This window comes from Eriocheir sinensis, chromosome 38 (assembly GCF_024679095.1).
Source record: "Eriocheir sinensis breed Jianghai 21 chromosome 38, ASM2467909v1, whole genome shotgun sequence".
Lineage (NCBI taxonomy): Eukaryota > Metazoa > Arthropoda > Malacostraca > Decapoda > Varunidae > Eriocheir > Eriocheir sinensis.
Genome location: NC_066546.1, coordinates 5,247,775 through 5,269,546, shown reverse-complemented (window position 1 = coordinate 5,269,546; position 21,772 = coordinate 5,247,775). Strand labels below are relative to the sequence as shown.

Below are 21,772 nucleotides of genomic sequence, written 5' to 3'. Positions count from 1 at the left end.
CCTCTTTGGCCAACTCGGTAAGGAGTGGCTCTCCCGTCACGCTGGTCGCGGGTTCAGTCCCAGGCAGCCGGGGAATACCCTCTCCTTGTTGTCATTAATTTCTCGTGTGTTTCGATACATGCAGAGGACGTGTGGGACCGAGAGAGTAATAGAAAAAGAGAATAGAAAATCTCTTCATTAAAATACAACCCATAGTATCTTCAGCTTGATAACTAGATTATAAGATATGAGGAAATGAGATTCTTTAGTGTAGTGTCTGCTATGGGAGGCTCAAGGGCTGGGTGAGGAAGGGAGGGCCGTAAGGTTAGGATGTGTATACTATAAGGAAAAGTATAAGTGGATTTTTGATGTAGCTCGGAAAATAGTTATAAAAGGATACTATTTTTCCCACCAAATTGATCAATTAGACCACAAAGTCATCAGCAACACCACCGAAAATATTGTTAGTTGTCATGTTTTCTGTCAGTGATTTTAGAAATTTGGCATGCCATTCTGAATTTTGAGAGGTGGCTCACTCCTGATATTAAGAGAACCTTTTCCCAGGTACAAATATCACTTTGCACTGAATAAATATTCTAAGTAACATAAATGTACCAAAAAACAACCAAAGCTATCTTTAATTACTATTTCTATTAACTACAAATAGCATGTAGTCACACATACATTATTAATCTAAGAATCCAGAAATGTTCTTGCACTTGCAGTCACAAAAAACGTCTCCATTGGTAAGTTATGCAACTCCCCTACGCAGCACTACATGTCTAAACAGCAAAACAAAAAAAGAGCATATTCTTGAAGGCTTCCTGTGGGAGTAAGCTAACACACCCAAGCGACTTTTGAGAGCAGGAAGATTACTCACCGAGGACTACTTAACATTATAACATCCCTTCTCTACAGGTGACTAGAGCCTATGACCAATGCAGGGATACAACGCAGGTGTTCTGCCATCATGTCTCAGCTTGTGCTTCATCCAGTGTGTTTGCATCAACCAAATACCAAAGCTTGTCTCATAAATGGCCCAGATGTAAACCAGATACAGTTGTCCCACGTGTCTGTGCTCTGATATCATCTAATCATCCAGTCACGAGTGCCCTTTTTAAATGGACCCATCACAAGTGTTTCTCCAGCAATACAACATGTTTCAGTGACAAACGGAAGGGAATATCATTAAAGTGAATAAATAATTAGTATAAGAGAAACTACTCTCTGTCATGTGCAGTGAAGTAGCCTTGTGTTGGAGATGCATCATGTGACAAGAACCAATATCCAAAGTTGTTTGTAGGTGGAGTCAGGTGATATAAACTCTGCCATTGTAACCAGGCTTGCTTGAGTGTACAGTCAGTCTTACATTATGACAAGCTACGAGTGCAAATTTACACAACTGTGACGACAATTAACATTAACATTTAGAAGTTGCCTAAAAATACAGTAAATGGATCTCTTCATTAAAACAAGATGATTGAGGTAATCAAGCAACTGAAATGATAAGATAGTAGGGGAACATATTTACACTCATGACTCCACCAATAAACAACAACTAAAGGGGTGTGGGCCTTGCGTCCAAACTAGCGTCCAGCCTCTAGTGATGCACGAGGGCACCTGCACACCTGAGCGAATGTTGTTGGCCTTTCGATAGGACTCTCTTCTTCGGTAAGACCCAGGACTTGCACTTCCAACGGCACCTGATTCATCTTAGGCATTAGTGACAAAACCTTTCTCCTCACTGAGAGCTTAAAAGGTAAAAGTTTAGCACAATGGCTCACACACAAACACAAGTAAAGTCAATCACACATTTAAGATTAAGAAGGATTGAGTAACCTATACAGCTTATACAAATCTATGTTTTGTAAAAGGCTAATTATTTTCCCTAAGACTTCTTTTATTACTATTACTATATCAGGAAAAATATTGAAAGTTATCTAGAGCATATATATTTCTCACACAATCTAGCTATGGTATTCTAAACATGTATAAACTAGGATAGTATGACAGTACTTATGTTTATGTGGCTTACTACTAATATCTAACTTTCACGAATTATAATTTGTATATGCTGATCATTGGTTTCATTGAGATCATTTGAATCACACTAATTCTTAAGGGACCAACTCAACCATCTATTTACAAGAGATGGAGAAACTTTAACAGGTAAAATGATGACACAAAATACTCACAGGCAAACACAAACACTTCATATCACTAAAATTAAAATATGTCCAGCAAATATATACACTTATCCAATCAGAGTGAGTGCCACTGACACACACAACAGCCTCAGAGCAGCACCAGCACACTGTACCTTGGTTGTCCGGGGCCTTGATGTAGGTGGTGGTGGTGGTGGTGACCAGATCCCCTCGTGGTGTGACGCTCTGACTGGTGGTGCTGGCGCGCAGTGTGTGGTCAGGTAGGTCAGCTCGGTCCAGGAACAGGAACTGAGGCAAAAGGAACACAAGCAAGAGTCAACACCCACCTGTTAACTCACTGCATATTGTTTTTGTCCCCCATTCTTCATTCTTCTTACTTTACTGTCATTGTCTCTAGTAGCTTTTATACCCATGTCTGCTTATCAAAACTGACAGTGAAACAGATCAATAGAATGGACGAGTACTGAAGAGAGCAAGAGAGAGGGAGTTAACCCAGTAGCAGCGAGGATCATGTTTCTTAATGGTCCCTCTAAGCGAGAAAAATGAGAAAAAATCATCTCTCACACAAACCATTTTATAATATATATCAAAGCATTTGTGATCAGTTTATACATCATCTATTTTGGGGGGTTTATATCATGGCACAAATTTGGCCCATCACTGCTACCGGGTTAACAGGAGAGGGATTGAGTGTGCTGAGAGGGAATGCAAGAACAGAGGAAGTTGGAGACACTTCTGCCATGGCTATCCCCTTGTGAGAAGTCCCAGTGCTGCCACATGACATTAGGAGGAGCACCCAGTCTGTTTGGGGTTGTGGGTTGGGGGTAACCCACAACCCCAAACAGTCAAGACACAGAAGACGTAGAGGAAGAAAATAGACAACTCACTCCAGGCTATGGACTTTAAATGAGAAGAAGACAAAGATACTCAAGGCTATGGAATGCAAGTCTTTTACCTCCACAGTGAGTGATCCAGAGACCTCGTCATTCTCATATGGTCGGGACAGCAGGGGGATGATCTGTCGCTGGGAGGGTGTGGCCACAAGTTCCTCAATACCCACGATGCCCAGACCCAGGAAGTTGCCATTGGTCTTGTCGTACAGCTCAAACAGAAGCTCCAGTGTGCCGCCACTCAGGTCGCTGTAGGAAGACATGTTGACTAGAGTATGTTTGTTAATTCAGTCACACCAGTTAACATTCATACCAAAATTTGCTCTAAAAAATTGAAGCAAGGTATAAAACTGTACAACTGCCAAATAAGAATATGTTATTGATCTTTATTTTGACCATAGTTGTCCATGATGTCATTTTCAGTATTCATTTCCACAGGGTATATTTCCACTGTACACTGATTGGATGAAACAGTAATGAGAGAATAAGAGGTGAAGGTAGTGTTAATAAATCATAGAAGAAATATTCATTCACGAGAAGAAAAATTAGTGACACAAAGAAACAAAAAATATAAACAAAAGGAAGAAAGGTAAAGGGAAGAGATAGGAGGGTAATTCATAAATAAAACAGGAACTGCTCATCTTTAAAAAAAATATAAGCTGAAATATGAGAAAACCAAAAGAAATGACAAGACAATGGTGGGGGAGGGGACAAGAGGGTAATAAGTACATACAAGAGGAACTGCTCATCCCAGAATGGTGAGCTGGTGTCCTTGACCACCGAGGTTGTGAACTTCTGGGGCGGCTCATCCATCTCCACCACCGAGTAGGCTTCAGACACCGCTGGGAAAAACGACAACACTGTTAAAACACACACACTAATCCTGTGTACTGTTTCTTGGTGTTTTATAATTTTTACAGCTACGGAGGTGCAGCTCAAGGGCAAAAAAAACAATATAACAACAAAAAAGTCCATTAGGTGCTGCTCCATTGACAGACAAATGAACGAATGGCCAGAAAAGAGGTTAGTATCAGTCTATGTAGCTAAATCATCAACTTACAGTAATTGGCTTTTCTCATTTATAAACAAGGTAAATATTATGCAACCATGTCTACTCATCAAGGGGACTCTGTTTGGGTCTCCATCAGCTCTTTATTTTCCCTTGATGTACTTTCATGGATCTCAGTAATAATAATAATGATAATAGATTCAGTACTTACGTTTCTCGCAGCCCACTCCTGTTGCCTTCACAATCTTAACAAGCAGACGTTTCCCATTGAGTCCAGGGATGCCCATGGGCTGGCTGGTGGTGGAGTGCGAGGTGGTGGTCTGTAGGGGGGTCGGGAGTTAGTACAATCTAACTATCTTGGTTTGTGTTTGGGGGCAGGTCAGGATGGAGAAACAGGCATGTGAAGCAATCTTGGAAGGGGAATTTTCCTTTCTTGGCTGTTGGGATTTATTCACTTAAGAAAAATGTCAAGTTTGTTTAAAAATTAAGAACACAAACCTTAGACCCAACATGAAATTATATTTGGTAAAATTGAGTTTTCAAATTAATATCATCAGTGAAAATTCAATCAAAGCAAAAAATCAGACAAAAACATGAGAAAAACAAAACAGGGCAACAGGACAAAACACATGATGTCACCCGGCTTAGTGCAGAGCAAGGGTTTGGGACAGACAGACAGACGAGATCAGCCAGAAAAGGAAGCCAATCTTACTCAGGCTATCATACATTTCCCTCACACGTGTTCCTTCTCTGGCACTTAAAACTAAACCAGTAATACACATGAAAATTGAAAAATACCATTATGTGAATCTAGACTATGTTAGGAAATCAAGTTAGTGTGGGGCAGACTAAATCTAATATCATTTTCATATGAGGTTCTCTTAGTTGTGAGAAACCTTTGAGAGTCGTGCTTTATGTTGCAAAGGGTCACTGTTCATGTCCCCGTGTCAGGGTTAGTTGCTGAAAACCTTAACATGACTCAAGGCTTACTAAACTTTACAGCAGTACACTTTGGGAGACTAGCTTCTAGTTCCTCTCCTGCTTATGACACATATTCTCGAGAGGAGCTTCAGGTCACTCCCAAAACTGAAAACCAATCTGACTCTTGCCTCACTTAGCATGTCTACAGGGAAACAATGGAAAATCTTTTTCATATTAGATATATTTCACAAGATGTTCAATACTTGGCTGCTGTCATTTGAGAAAATAAAATACAGTACATTAGAGCATATTCTTTGAGAACAAAACAAAGCAAAGCTCATTTCCAGAAGCAAATAATACAAACCAGCCTTTGCAGTTTTCCAGGGACAAAAATTGCTGGAAAACTTACACACATTGCATCGTTAGGTCACGAACATCATACCTTGACCCACACAAGGTGGCTTGTATATACAATGCGTTTCCCTTTTCTCATTGCAAAGACAGAAATAACTGCATTTGGTTAGCTCTACTGCACTGTGATGAAAGAAAGTTAGGAAAAAATTCATATTTGAATTCTGAAGTTTTAAAGAAAGAACATAAACAATGGCTTTCTGTCATGCACATTAGTAGAGCTTACCAAACATGCAGGTGACAAGAGCTCCGGGGACAAAGGACACAGACATCATCCCAACGTTAAGCTGCACATTGTTATCAGTATGGAACAGGACACCAACACACCACAGTGTAGCCACCAGAGAAAACTATACACACTAAATGTGATAACTCCCACAAAGATTTACCTGAAATAAGTAACCCTAAGCTCCAGATGGTTCCCATGAAAAAACAAAGTGTTCCATGGTTTAGATCATCCATAATAAGCTGAGGAAGACTTGCAAGGGATGATTTGACGGCTTCAGAAACCAATGGACAAATCAAAAGATAAAAGTAGGAGATTAATAGTACAGTTCATGTTGTTTAATAAACAACTGTTCATTAAATGATTATCTAATAACTATGCTCAAACTGACACACTTATCATGGAACACTTAATTCTTTGACAAATTAAAGGCACCTCACACTTAAGATAAAAGGTTAATAAAGACATATTCCCATGAGCCAGGAAAAATACAGTGAACAGAGAAGGAAGTAGGCCAAGTATGGCAATGTTTCCAAGTCACCTTGAGTTTGAAAATCCAAAAGACATTTCCTGGTTAGAGATAGTACAGAAACTGACTGGAAAACAGACCAAGAACAGTAATGTTTCCAGAAAAGCAGATGAGGTAATAGGTGAGTTTAAGTGCAGACAAAGAGGTGCTTCCAAGAATAAACCAAGTAGTGCTTCCAGGAGCAAACCAGACAGTGTTTCAAGAGCAGACCAAGTGGTTCTAGAGTAATGTTTCCAAGAGTAGAGGCCAAGGAGTAAAGTAACACTTTCACGAGGCACACCGGCCGGGCTGAAACACCCAACCCAGGACTGACAAAGCCAACATGAACCCGACAGGAGAGCTGAGTTGTGGTGGATTAGTGGAGGAGTACTGCAAGAGCCCCAGCAGAAGGAGATCCACCAAGGCAAAAATGTGTGGGTCTTACCACAAAATAAGTGCCATAAACAGGGTACGATGACAGGGGTTTGGTCCACTGGGGCAGACCTGAGGTGAAGGGAGTGTGGTCCGGTGCAGCCGCCCCTCCAGAGGCCAACTTCCCTGTGCGGGATGCGACCTGAGGCTGTGTTAGTGCACCAGTGTTATCAGTTGGGATTAGTGGAGCCACACTCTGGGGGGATGTGGTTAGTATATTTCCTTGTTCTCCTTGTCCTGCGACATCTGAAAGCTTGCCCTTCCTCCCAGGGTCAGAGTGTCCTGCTGAAGTGCCAGACTGTTCTTGTGTCTGTATGTCCTCGCTCTCCACTATAACCTCCCCTCCGAAGCTGACTCTCTTTTCTTGTCCGTTCTCACGACTAGAGTTTCTGACAGTGTGTTTGCGTGACTTGTCCTCGTCCAAGTGCGTGGAGGGCTGGCGGCTGTCTTGGTGCAAGGCTGAGCCACCCTCCTGACTAGCATTCACTACTTTGTACGGAGTCGATGTGGGTGCAATGTCAGAAGTTGTATCGTTAGTTGTGTATTTCACCATCTCATGACTAGACTTTATGCAGCTGTCCTGGAGTGGTGTTGGTGTGGCCTGATTCTCCCGAGACTCAAAACTCCCGTCGTCTATTGTCTCAGCCTCAGCGATCAGGCTAATGTCACTCATCCTCCACTCGTCTTTTGAATACAACCCTCCTGTTCCTGCCTCAGTGGATACGCCAATGATCTCTTCTACCTCTGAGTCAGTAGATGAGTCCTGTGCACTGTATGTACCATGACTGGAGTACCCAAGCTCATCCTCATCCTCATCCCGCCGTGACAGTCTGAAATCCTTCTCCTCAGGTGAAAATGGATCCCTGGCTAATGTGCGAGGGTCAAAATACTCATCATCCGTGTTGGCATCAGTGGTTGAGTCCTCCCCTGAGAAGTGTGCTGGGTATCTGAGCGAGGCATAATACTTGTTCTTGAGTGCCTCCTGGAGTTGTGTGTTAAGGGACTCTAAGGATGATACACTGGTTCTCATCTCTACCTCTGAATCTGAGGGAATGAAGGCACCCAATTGATGTTGCCGCCTAAGTTCTGTGATGCGTGCGTTGTCTACTCCATCCTCATCCTGTTCCTCATCAGGCAGAGTATGTGCATCTGGCATGTGAGAAGAGTTTTGTGTTTCCTCAGCATCAGCTCTGCCATTGGCTTGAACAGGGGTGTCTGTCTCACTGACTATCATGTTTATGTCTTTAAGCCGTGTGTTAATGTTTGACTTATCACTGTCTTTATCAAATCCTGCTTCCACGGGTTTGTTGGTGTTTCCGTCAGTGTTAGTCTTACTTTGGACATCATTGTGTTCTGCCTCAGGGCTCATACCACTGCCGTCTTTATCAAGCTGTGTATTTATGTTTGACTTATCACTGTCTTTATTATATCCTGCTTCCATGGGTTTGTTAGTGTTCTCCTCAGTGTCAATCTCACTTTGGACTGCACCGAGTTCCGTCTCAGGGCTCATAACATTGCTCTCTTCACCATGAGCTTCCTTCTTTGTACTGACTGCCACTATGTCTTTATTAAGGTTTGTGGATACTCCATTACTCGTAGCTTCTTCTGTGCTGATCTCACTATTGTCTTTATCAGGAACTTCTACCTCAGTGCTGCTTATGTTAATGTCTTTGTAAGGTTCTGTCTTAGTGGAAACTCCATCTCCGTTGAGCTCCGTCCTAATACTACTTCTGTTACTATAGTTACAAGGAACCTCAACCTCCGTGCTGCCTACATTACTAACATCTTTTTCAAACTCAATGCTGATTATGTTTGCGTCTCTGTCAAATCCAATGCTTATCTTCTTATTAGGAACCTCTGTTTTAGGGATGACTGTCTTATCAAAATCTGCTTTACTGTTGATTATTTTACTGTCCAGCTCTATTTCATTGCTGTCTTCATTGGATTCTGCCTCAGTGCTGATTCCATTGCTCTTTTTATTATCCTCTGTCTCAGTCACAACAATTTTCCCATTTTCTTCATGCTCAGCCTTATTAGTGACCATATCAATACACTCAGATCCCTCTCCTTCAAGGTGTGGCGCAGTGATGGCCACAGCGTCACCTTCAGCTTCCATCACAACACCGACTCCATTACCATTTTCATCCAGGATCACTGAAGAGGGCTCGGAATGGCCATGCATCAGGGAAACATTATCACTGGCTTCTGTTCCTGTTGCATGGTACCTTTCATCCAAGTCTTCAAAATCCTCACGCTTTCCTTCTGAGTAAATGTCTTGAATGTCTTCCTCAAGGTTTTTGGGCTTTCCTTTTCCAGGGTAAATGTCTTGAATGTCTAAGTGAAGATCTTTGGGCTTTCCTTCTTCTGAGCCGGTGTCTTGAATGTCTTCCTCAAGGTCTTTGGGCTTTTCTTCTAAGTAAGCATCTTGAATGTCTAAGTGAAGGTCTTTGGGCTTTTCTTCTAAGTAAATGTCTTGAATGTCTAAGTGAAGGTCTTTGGGCTTTTCTTCTAAGTAAGTGTCTTGAATGTCTAAGTGAAGGTCTTTGGGCTTTTCTTCTAAGTAAATGTCTTGAGTGTCCTCCTCTTCTTCCTGTCTAGATGGTGGGTCACTCTCTTGGGTCATCTCACAGCTGTCTTTGCCTTGCTGCTCATGGAAGTGATCGGACACAAAGTTATCATTCTCCTCTGAGCAGATGTAGTTTTCAGCGTCACGGTCTTGCTTGTTTGGTTCTGTTCTATCACGCTGCTCCTCTGGCTCAAGTTCACCCCCTGCCGTGAAGTCCGATCCCTTATATTCCTCTTCTGGTTGAGGTTCTTCATTGAGTCCTTCATCGCTCACTTTCCTAGATGGTAAAAGTGATGGTGAATGGTGCTCTTGAAGTGACGATGATGGTGGTACTTCTTCATTAAATTCTTCCAGGCCGTCAACATCAGTCACTTTCCCAGATGGTGAAGGTGATGGTGAATGGTGCTCTTGAAGTGACGATGATGGTGGTACTTCTTCATTAAATTCTTCCAGGCCGTCAACATCAGTCACTTTCCTAGATGGTGAAAGTGATGGTGAATAGTGCTCTTGAAGTGACGATGATGGTGGTACTTCTTCATCAAATTCTTCCAAGCCCTCACCATCAGTCACTTTCCCAGATGGTGAAAGTGATGGTGAATGTTGCTCTTGCTCTTGAAGTGGTGATGATGATATTGGTTCTTCATCAGGTTCTTCCAAGCCCTCACCATCAGTCACTTTCCCAGATGGTGAAAGTGATGGTGAATGTTGCTCTTGAAGTGGTGATGATGGTGGTACTTCTTCATCAAATTCTTCCAAGCCCTCACCACCAGTCACTTTCCCAGACAGTGAAATTGATGGTGAATGTTGCTCTTGAAGTGGTGGTGATGATAGTGAATCTTGTCCTTGAGGCGTGAATGGTGATGATCTGGGTTCTTCTGATGGTGACGGTGGTGGTGGCTCATCCTCCTGAAGTGGTGTTGATGGTAATGATTCTTGGGGTGTGGATGGTGACACAAGATTCTTAATGTCATGATCACTATATTTGCTTCCCTTGTCATGCTCTGGAAGTGATGGTGGTGGTGATGGTGAGTCAGGTTCCTTCAGGTCATCATCACTATAAATGCTTTCCTTCTCATGTTCCAGAGGTAATGATGATGGTGATTCAGTGTTCTTAAGTTCATCATCACTATCACCACTTTCCTTCTCATGCTCCGAAAGTGATGGTGAGTCTAATTTTTTCAAGTTATCGTCACTCTCACTGCTTTCCTTCTCATGTTCTGGAAGGGATGATGAAGGTGATGATGGTATAAGTTCTTCCGGTAGTGATGGTGATTCAAGTTCCATCAGGCTATCGTCACTCTCACTGCTTTCCTCCATCCCTGAGGCCTTGGGGGAGGTCTCTGGGTCTTGCTGTCTTTCCTGCTGAGGCACATAGACATCCATCACCTCCCACGGCAGGATCTCGACACACTCTTCAGGGATGGAGAGCTCCGAGTCCTCGATCTCAATGTGCCTGAACAAGCTCTCGGTAAATTCATTCAGGCACATTTTGTTTTGTTTCGATTTCTCCTCGTCTTCTTCCTCCTTCGTTGGTTCTGTGCCTTGTGTCTCAGTGTCATTCCTTGCTGTTGTTGTTGTGGTTATTTGAGTGTCTTTGTCTGTATTGGTTTTCTGGGGTGCTATGTCTGCTGTCTCTCTCTCATCCTCATCTTCCTCATCATTATTCAGACATATTTTGCTTTGTTTTGGTTCATCGTCTTCTTCCTTTTCAGTTTCCTTCTCTGGTGTTGTGGTGATGTGAATGTCTTTGTCGGTATCATCTTTCTTGGGTGCTGCTTCCTCAATCACATCCTCGTCACTCATCAACGTGTTTGTTTCTCTATTCTTATCTTTGTCTTCCTCCTTCAACGTTATGCTGACTTCATCATCATACTCATCATCTTCCTCTGATGTGATGCTGATTTCTTCACTCTCATCACCAGTTTCCTCTGTCTCTTCATTTGTTTCTTTATTCACACCTTCATCTTTTACATTTACTGTTGAGCTCGTGTCTTCATTTTCATAATCATCATCATCTTCTCGTGCTTCAGTGCTTACTTCATCATCACCATCATGCTCTTCCTTCATCACTGTATTAATATCCTTGCTCTCATCTTTATCTTCATTTGTTGTTACACTTATTTCTTTACCGTCTTCTTCATAATCACTTTCATGAACCTGAGTCTCTGGAACATTGCCACCATCAGTCTTTAAGCCATGGGATAAGTCGTCTCCAAGTGCAATGTCCTTTTCAATCTGTTCGTATTTGGCCATCACCTCACTGAGATTTAGAGAGGCTATCCCTTCATCCTCTTCATATAAGTATTCAACGTTTCGATCCTGCACTGCGACTCCACTGCAGAGGCTCTGATCTTTGCTCTCTAAAACATCTTTTGGATCTTTCCCTTCAGGCAAGCTATAAATGCCAAGGTCTTCTTCCTCAGATAGATATTCTACATCTTGGTCCTGCATTGCAACTCCACTGCAGAGGTTCTGATCTTTATTCTTTGAAATAGCTTCTGAATCCTTATTAGGCAAGTTATCAGTGCCAAGTTCTTCCTTTTCAAATGGACATTCTATATCTTGATCTTGCAATGTAACTTCACTGTGAGAGTTCTCATCTTTGTTCTTTGAAATAGCTGCTTTTAAATCCTTATCAAGCAAGCTATCAAAGCCAAGGTCTTCCTCCTCAGATGGGTATTCTACATTTTGCATTGTGACTTTCCTGCTAGAGTTTTCATCCTCATCCTCTGAAACAGCCTCTGAAGGGTTCCTATCAGGCAAACTATCAATGCCAAGCTCTGCACACACCACTACACCACTAGACTGATGGGAAGGGGAAGTATCACCCTCACCCATTGAGACTAGAAGTTCCCGCTCCTCTACATCATTCTCGCCACTACTACCATCTACCAAGTTGGACACACCAGAAGCAGTGGGTAAGAGTGACTCAGGGGAGAGGGAGTGGATGGGGGAAGGACTGGATGATGGCTCTTCGGATCCACTCGACAAATCCACATCCACACCAGACTCTAGACACAGGGTAGTGGCACTGGATGGCTGGTTATGGAGCAGGGGCAGTAAGGGGGGTTGGGTGGGTGCCTCCTGGTCATACTCAGGGAGGTCGCAAGCCACACTGCCATCAAGAGCTGCAGTCTCAAGTCTAAGGTCAAGCTGAGGAACCTGGGCAGCCACACCAACCTGCACTCCCACACAGCATGCTTCACTTACGAAAGGTCCCTTCAGGAGTGGTCCGAGCCCCGCCGAGCCGCCCAGCTGGGGTTTCTCAAGGATATCCAGCTTATCAAACCGCATCTTAGTATCCTCCAAGTCATCCTCTTCGGGTTCTGTTAAGTTGTTGTATTTTGGTGCTGCTAAGAGAAGAGGACTTCCCGTTTCCTTCCTGAGGCAAGGTTCGTCCGATGGTCTCCGAGGCGGCATCACATCTGCCAGCTCTGCCTCCTCCTCCTCCATGCCATCCATATCTTCCTCGACAACCATGGCATTTCTGGGCTCATCAATGAGCTTGGATCTGCTGGACACCATGAGGACAAAGTTTTGGGTCTTTGGTTCACTTTCCTCTTCATGGTGAGTGGCAACAGTGATGGAGGGAATGGTGGCAGGTGGGCGGGGCTCTGGTACCTCTTCTTTGGGAGGAGGAACATCAGCAGCAGGCACATAGTTCTCCTGCCATGTCTTGCAGAACTCTTCTATTTCATCAGGTCCCATCTCGGCATTCTCCAGCGAGGGGTACTTGGTGAGGTTCCTTGCTATGAGTTGCTCTTCACTCGAGGTGAGGTTAGAGGAGAAGGTGAGGGCTGTGAAGGACTCTCCTGCTGCCTCAAGTTTCTCGTTATGAAGTGGAACAAACTCTGCTTTGGGGGTTTTACGAGGTGCTGAAGGTGGGTGAGTCTGTCTCTCACGTACCATAGAGTCGTAGCCCACGGGGATGATGGGATCAGGAGCCTGCCGGGCCCGTCGAAACCTGGGAAAGGTCAGGGTCGGCTGGAAGTTGAATTCGAGGACTGAGTTACGCAGGGCAGATGTAAGAACCTCGTCAATCACGTCCAACATCTGCTGCTCATTGAGCCCTGTCGAATTGTTTCGTATTCCCTCCAACTTGAGGGAAACCTGTGAAGAAGAAGCACCAGTTAGAGGCTGAACTGAACTACCCTGTGTGGCTTCTCTGTCTACTTTAATGGTGGCGCTGCAAAGCCTCGCAAATCATAGCTTGGAAGACATGAAACCTCACTCACATTACTGCATATTTGTAGAGGTAGGTCATGGGAGTAACTTTTTATCTTTTATTCTGAGACTTTAAAATAATACTCATACTCATTTATATAGATATGCAGCTAAAATGATTTCTAACATTTGGACAAATACACATTATATTTATCATCAACTATATATGATGTGGGAGAACTATGTCAGGGCTTAAGATAATGAAAAATCACACTATGAGGTGGTTTAAGTATTAGGTCAACAAAGCACAACACTGGGTTTGGAGGTAAAAGATCAATTTCCAGACTCAAAACTCCAAAAAATAAAAAATGGGTCAACACACTAGTCAAACATTATGGTGTCTAGGGCAGGGAGGTGGCTACTGAAAACGTCTTATCTTCTACAAGCCACGGCAAGCTACAGGTGTTTACAGTTTGTTGCAGAACCTGACATTGCCAGGCTCAGTGGGGGCTCAAGTCCTGCACTGCTGCTCGAGTTATGAATGAACAAAGTACGGTAGATACATTTCCCCTTATTTTTTAACACATCATCAACAGGGTATTTCTAACACCTGGTTCCTGATTTAAGACAGTGGTTGGTTTGTATTATCATCCCATGAAGACCGTGCAGCCCAAAGTACATTTATCTGCACAGTCAGATAATGAAAACTACAAAATGATTATCCATGACACGAGAGTTTTGATAATTTTAGTAAAGCTTTGAGTTGTGATGGTCTTAGAAGCTTAACAGATGTCACCCTCAGCAGCAGTGAGGACTTAAGCTTTGGTCCCGAGATTCACCTGCCCAGAATGCTAACCAGTGCGCCATCAGCAGTCTTAGCACACTCTCCATACTTACCTCTACACCCTGAAAGGAGGGACGGGGCTTGGTAAGAATGGCATGCAGTTATCACGGAATAGAAAAAGCAAAACTTGGGGAGGGAACGAACATTTTCCATCTCAACAAACTGTTTTACTAATCATCATTGATATTAGTCTGGGTGCTTTTTATACTGGGGCAAAAAAAATGTTAAAAGAACTAAAAACAAAAATAATATACATGTGAAAAATCTCAATATGGTATAATACAGAAAACATACTAAAATTTCAGCTGCTAACGAGATCACAAACAGAATATTGAAGGTATAACACTGCCAGTATGTCTGTTTGTGCTAGTATGAGGAGGAAACTAAACAGTGACTTCATTATGGTGGAACAGTGAAGCATAACCCATTCAATAAGGAACTCTGATATGCTCCTCTTAAATGACAGATTAAATGACTTTCTCAATCAGCTAAATAAAAATATCTTTTCTCTCAAAATTATATATAGAATCTGGTTATGATATGATGAGATGGAGAGGCAGAACACCTATAATAAGACACTCATCTACTCTTCCCCATTGACAAAGTAAATTTATTTTTTAACCCACTAAATAAAAGTATACATCTCATCCCTCAGATTAACCCGGTAGCAGCGGGGATCATGTTTCTTAATGGTCCCTCTAAGCAAGAAAAATGAGAAAAAATCACCCCTCACACAAACCATTTCATATATATCAAAGCATTTATGATCAGATTATGTATCATCATTTTGGGGGGAATTATATCGTGGCACAAATTTGGCCCGTCGCTGCTACCGGGTTAATATAGGAAGAATGAATAAAACTTGCCTACAATATGGTGAAGTAGAGATGTAAAAGACCTTCAACAAGACACACTAATCTGCTCTTGTTAAACGGCAGAGTAACATATTTTTCACTCTACAGTATAATATTTCCTCATCTCAAAATAACACTTCAAGGAATACTTCAAAACCTGTCAACAGCAAGGGAGTATAGACTAAAACATTAACAAGAAACTATCATCTGTTCCTCTCAATGAAAGAATGTGTATTTTTTGTTCATCTGCTAAATAAAAATGTTTCATCTCATAGATCAGCATTAGAGAATTTGAGACACAATACAACGATAACTAATCTGGCATCTGAAACATAGATAACAGTGAATAATAATCTATATAAAAAAATTATCAGGTGTGTGTGTGTGTGTGTGTGTGTGTGTGTGTGTGTGTGTGTGTGTCCCAATGTGTTTTTACTCTTGATTATTTTTGTACTTAAAACAATGGTAATACTTCAGCTGTTTTGTTTCTTTCCACCAAACTAGAAAAAAAACAAAGTTGATATTAATTATAAACTTTTTGTCCCTGTCCCATTAAGTGGTGGTGATGGTTTTAGTGGTGGAGGAAGCTGCCACTAGGGTCTATTTTCTGAGTGTCTGGAATAAGTTAACCCTCAGCCTGCGAAGACAGGACAAGAAGCCAGTGCAATCTTCCTTTAACAAACTGTCTAATTAACACCCATCATAAATGCCTGTCATGTGTGTGAAGAAACCCTTAACCTCACCTAACTATAACCAAAATAATCGCATTATTTGTGTACTCAGTCAATATGTTTAAGATTCTTCAGTAAAGACATTATCTATCAAAGTGAGCTCTTTCTTTGTTGAGTAATAATACAAGTAACCACCTTTTTTTCTACGTTTCTGCCTATGGCGCCGGTAGACTTTTTTGGTGGGGCATGGTGGTTGGCCCCAGCCCGTTGTGGTGCAGGCAAGTGTTTATAATGGCCCCATCTTGTTTGGCTCATGCAACCCCCCCCCCCCCACACACACACACACGAGCTCATTTTTTTTTTTCTCTAAAGAGAGAGAATCTAGAGTCCGGGTTGATAAGTGGTCTTCATTTACAAAGGCCACTCGGCGGTGAATGAAAAAATCACAGCTTGTCGCGGCGGGCGGGACGCAAACCCAGCCCTGTGAGGACGCGGCGCCAGCACGGCAACCACTTAGCCAGCGCCGCCCTATAAAGTCGACCTATTCCACCCCAGAGGCGAGGTTATTCACAGGACCTCAGAAAATAGACTCTTGAGGTAGGAGGAGTTACAGTGACATTGGTGATAGTAAAGCAGTGGCGATAGGTAGGTCCTACATGTAAACTATTAGTGCATGGTGGTGTGGGTGAGAGGGAAGGGCTTGGCGGTCTCCTTACACTGTTCTGAGAAGTCTGTGCAGTAAGAACCTATGTCTAGTATACAGGTCTCCCAGTGTGTATACGAATAATGAACTAAGGGAAAAATGGGTTAATGTGTATGTACAATCTGAAGAAAAAAGAAAAATCGAGCTGGGATATGCATGTATAGCCCCGTGTATAGCCTCAGATGGTTGATAATGAAGAATATCACCTCAGGCCAGCCATCAAACTTCGCCACGGCCAGCAGCTCCGCCGTGACCGCCGCGAGGTTGAGTCGACCTCGCAGCGGGGTCACGGCGCATGCGTACTCGCTCTCGGTGGTCTGGTCGCCCTGGGTCCTCGTGGTGATGATGCGGAGGTACAGCGTCGCATCACAGTCGCATGTAATCGTCTGGGGAGAAATATTATACAGAATGTTAAAGAAAATCAATGGTAGCGTAGGTTCGTATTTTCTGAGCAGGGTGGATATGTAGTGATATTTGTTTGTTATGGTTGTGTGGTGAATAATTGTAGTTTGTGAATGTTTGGTGGTTCGCTCCCGCTCATTTGTTTCGTTCCCTCTGGATAGCTCGCAACGTTGCCAGATTGTCTTACTCGGCCTCACATTTACCGACTTCCGACCCAAAAACTGTCTCGTGGTCCCTAATAAGGAGATTCACTTATAAATATCGTTAAAATAGTTAATTCCTGATGTTTCTTGGCAATAGTTAGGCGTCAGAAACCGGTAAATACTATGCTCTGAGTACGATAATCTGGTAACGGTGATCGCTCGTTCCAGTTTCGCAGCCTGCCTTTCCTGCAGACACCACATCCAACCTCTTTCCTTGCGTGTGTCTGGGTCCCTCTATTGTCACTCCTCGACGGCATATTAAATACATCTAGAAATTGGAACTTGGGTGTTTTGCTCCGGATCCTTGGCCAACCATCCTCAGATAATTATATATAGACTGATGCAGAGAAAGACAACCGGAAGAATAAAAAACAAAGGATAACGCAATGACTGAAAAAAGCGGAATAATGACATCAGAAACAAGAGAAAAACAACAACAAGAACTAAACAAAAAATGACAGACGTATTCGTAAACATATCGGAGCTTTCGCAGGAATTTTGGGCATTTCCATGGGTAGTTTTATGACCCTAGTGGTAGTTGGACCCATTTTCTGTAACATGAACCTAAAACAAATATTCATGAGAACCAGATTAATCTCTTTTTCGGCCTTAGGAAATAACTGATGTGAGGCGGAAGTGTCTGACAACAGCCTGCCAACCTCGGACGCTTTCGGCTCACACAACTAGGGCGATTTTTGCGTACTAATTGGCGAACTTACCCTAGTTGTGGGATTATACCCAGATAGTTAAGGTAAATTTTGAGACACACCCCATCCTTCCAACTTACCGCACTTCACGTAGGCAGTTTTTTCGCAATTTCGCGAACTAATTGGAGAACCGCGTACGAATTGGCGAACTTTCCCTATTTACAAAGGCCACCGAGGGGACTGGCCAGGTTACCAATTGTCAAACTATCACTAGACTCATAAAAAATACTCATTAAAATATCCACTACCTCTACGAAAGTCTTATCAAGTATGGGTGGGCGCGCCCCGAAATGTCATGAGGTCGGTACGCTTCCGCCTCTCACATCAACTATTTACAAAGGCCACAAAGAGATCCATCGGGTTCTCTTGAGTGTGTTTTTAGGTTCATGGTGCAGAAGAAAAGGTCAAACTACCACCAGAGTCATAAAACTACCCCTGATAATGCCCAACACTCATACAGGAGCCTTGTCAACTATGTGCGCTGGGACGCCGAAGTAAGAATGACCCTGAGAATCTGGGCGAATGAAGAGTGCAATGTTCGTTACGGCGTTGAAGGGAAGGCGGATGCTGAGTTCGCGTATCGTAGTGAGCGAGAACGAAGCCTTGAAAAGTTGAAAGACCCTAAAAACACTGAAGAGGAAGCACAAGAAAGAGAAGAAAGCTGGAAACAAAGACGGCAGAATAACTAAAGGGTGCAAAGGAAGGAAAACCAAGGAATAAAGACCTAAGAAGCGATACAAGGCGTCAGACGTCCACAAAAGAAGAACGGAAGAAGAGTATCGCAGTGAGTTCGCCTTCGTAGTGTAGTTCCGTCTGTCCTGCAAGGGAGTGTTAACTATCTGAGGGTGTTATTTATGGTGCAGGAAACACGCTGAGGCTGCAAGATAAGATGAGGCAGAAATGATGACTCTGAGGCCGAGAATTGCCTCGCTTACTTGTGATTTAAAGCTATAGACTTGGATGCTTTTTGAGAGAGAGAGAGAGAGAGAGAGAGAGAGAGAGAGAGAGAGAGAGAGAGAGAGAGAGAGAGAGACGTAACACAAACACGCAAACACTCACCACGTTGTCAGTAGGGGAGCAATCCACCACCATATTTGACAAGACGGGGGCCGGGGTCTGCTTCATGAGTTCCACCACCTCCACCAGGATACCCGTCTGGAGGAAAACACGGAGAGAGAGATCATTAGTAACGCCAGGTAACAGGTAGTAGGTGCGTGAATAAGACCCTATACCTATACCTGAAGGACAGTTTGATTTATACACCTTGAGAGAGAAAGATCATTAGTAACGGCAAGTACAGTAGCAGGTGCGTGTGTAGGCCCTGACACCTATAAGTATACCTGAAGGATGGTTTGACTTCAACACCGTGGAAGAGAAGGATCATTATCAACGCCATTGGTAGCACGTGAGTGAATAGACCTTGACACGTGTAACTATATATGAAGGATGGTTTGATTTCTACACCTTGAGAGAGGAAGATCATTAGTAACGCCATAGGTAACACGTGCGCAGACCCTGACACCTCTAATTGTACACCTGGAGGATGGCTTGACTTCTGCACCTTCGTCGTTGAATGGACAAAACAAAACGATAGATAAACAGATAGGAAACTTAAATGTCACACAATATGAAACTAGTAACAAAAAGCAGTGAAAGAAGGATGAAAAAGGAATGGATGGTTTAACTTTGACACTTTTGCCGTTTAAGGAACACGAAGAGGATATTACAACTATACTATAAACTGAAGGATGGTCTGGTTTCTACGCCGTCGTTGAATTGGACACGAGGACATTGAACCGGACTGAGAGATGAAAATAAGTTGATATAAATAGTGCAAGTAGCTACAAAAGATGAGTATAAATATTTCTGGTACACAGTAAAAGGACGGGAGCTTCTAGGACACAAAACCTTTCGTCAATTACAAAAAAATATATAATGAAATTAACTGAAATAAAATTAAGATAAAAGCTTAAGAGGAAATAGTTCAGGTACAAAAGATGATTATAAATATCTCAGGTACACAACAAGACGATGCAAGAATCAGGAGCAGAAAAAAAGAGAAAAAAAAGTTAAAAAACGAGTAATGTAAATAGTTCAGGTACAAAACATGATTATAAATAGCTCAGGTACACGGTAGGACGATGCAGGAATCAAAAGAAAAACAGAAAAAAAGAGAGGAAAAGAAAGAAAATAAGACGCTAGACTGAATTGAATGATAAATGGAAACAGTTCAGGTGCAAAAAGGTGATTATAAATAGTTCAGGTACACAACAAGACGATGCAAGAATCAGAAGAAAAGCAGTATGAAAGAGAAAGAGAAAACAAAGAAGAGACACTGGACTGAACTGAATGATAAATGGAAACAGTTCAGGTGCAAAAAGGTGATTATAATTAGTTCAGGTACACAACAAAACGATGCAAGAATCAGAAGAAAAGCAGAAAAAAAGAGAAAGAGAAAACAAAGAAAAGACACTGGACTAAATTGAAAGAGTAATGGAAACAGTTCAGGTACAAATCATGATTATAAATAGTTCAGGTACACAACAAGACGATGCAAGAATCAGAAGAAAAGCAGAAAAAAAGAGAAAGAGAAAAAAAAGAAAAGACACTGGACTGAATTGAAAGAGTAATGGAAACAGTTCAGGTACAAATCATGATTATAAATAGTTCAGGTACACAACAAGACGATGCAAGAATCAGAAGAAAAGCAGAAAAAAAGAGCGAAAAGACAAAGAAAAGACACTGGACTGAATTGAAAGAGTAATGGAAACAGTTCAGGTACAAAACATGATTATAATTAGTTCAGGTACACAACAAGACGATGCAAGAATCAGAAGAAAAGCAGAAAAAAAAGAGAAAGAAAACAAAGAAAAGACACTGGACTGAACTGAATGATAAATGGAAACAGTTCAGGTGCAAAAAGGTGATTATAATTAGTTCAGGCACACAACAAGACGATGCAAGAATCAGAAGAAAAGCAGAAAAAAAGAGAAAGAAAACAAAGAAAAGACACTGGACTGAATTGAAAGAGTAATGGAAACAGTTCAGGTACAAAACATGATTATAAATAGTTCAGGTACACAACAAGACGATGCAAGAATCAGAAGAAAAGCAGAAAAAAAGAGAGAAAAGACAAAGAAAAGACACTGGACTGAATTGAAAGGGTAATGGAAATAGTTCAGGTACAAAACATGATTATAAATAGTTCAGGTACACAACAAGACGATGCAAGAATCAGAAGAAGAGCAGAAGAAAATGAAATAAAAAAGAAATAAAAAGACACTAGACTGAATTGAATGATAGATGGAAACAATTCAAGTTCAAAAAGGTGATTATAAATAGCTCAGGTACACAAGAGGGCGGGAACTTCTGAGAAAACAAAAAAAACAAAAACAAAAAACATCTACACAGAATCTTGCGCGTGTCAGAGGGAACGGTGAAAATAATGGTGCAACTTTGCCTCTAACTTGGACGCTCTCAGAAGTCGGGTCAACCATTATATTAAAATTTCTCGAAAGTTCCCATTTTACTCTCACTCTCCTCCTCCAAACAGGGGAGACGCCACACTTCTCTCTCTCTCTCTCTCTCTCTCTCTCTCTTTCATCTTCTCTCTCGCGACCTACTTGTTTTCGCTCTTCTACTGCTTCACACACACACACACACACACACACATACACACACACACATGTAGGAGAATCAGTGCATTTGAAGTTGTTTTGTTTTGTGACATTATTATCATTAGTAGTAGCACCAGGTAGTAGTACTAGTAGTAGTAGAAGTAGTAGTAGTAGTAGTAGTAGTAGTAGTAGTAGTAGTAGTAGTAGTAGTAGTAGTAGTAATATCAGCAGCAGCATCGAATCATCATAATATTAGGTCGCAAAATAAAGGGAGATGAGAGACAACACGTCGGCTGAACACCTGCTCTTCATTAACAGACTAACAGATGTGACAGGTAACTAATTGATGCCTCATGTGACAGCGCGGGGTGTAATTACCACTGCAGAGACAGACAGACAGACACACACACACGCAAACAGATTAATACCATCCGTTGTTACGTATATGTTTTAGTTCCGTGTATACATATATTTACAAAAACACACGTTGTACATTGCTA

At 42.1% G+C, this 21,772-nt stretch overlaps 1 protein-coding gene across 2 annotated transcripts in view; it reads right to left on the bottom strand.

Annotated features, from left to right (window-relative positions):
* Positions 1–21,772, bottom strand: part of LOC127008574 (uncharacterized) — a 79,457-nt gene that overhangs the window by 20,881 nt on the left and 36,804 nt on the right. Inside the window, exons 2-9 of one of the 2 annotated variants that reach the window (XM_050880776.1) lie at positions 18,715–18,810; positions 16,550–16,729; positions 12,318–13,217; positions 4,255–4,363; positions 3,768–3,876; positions 3,100–3,283; positions 2,300–2,432; positions 1,608–1,682 (exon numbers count right to left, since the gene is read on the bottom strand). In XM_050880776.1, coding sequence (XP_050736733.1) covers positions 1,608–1,682; positions 2,300–2,432; positions 3,100–3,283; positions 3,768–3,876; positions 4,255–4,363; positions 12,318–13,217; positions 16,550–16,729; positions 18,715–18,810 — 1,786 coding nt within the window. The remainder of the gene's footprint in view (positions 1–1,607; positions 1,683–2,299; positions 2,433–3,099; positions 3,284–3,767; positions 3,877–4,254; positions 4,364–12,317; positions 13,218–16,549; positions 16,730–18,714; positions 18,811–21,772) is intronic. The other variant, XM_050880777.1, reaches the window with a different exon arrangement.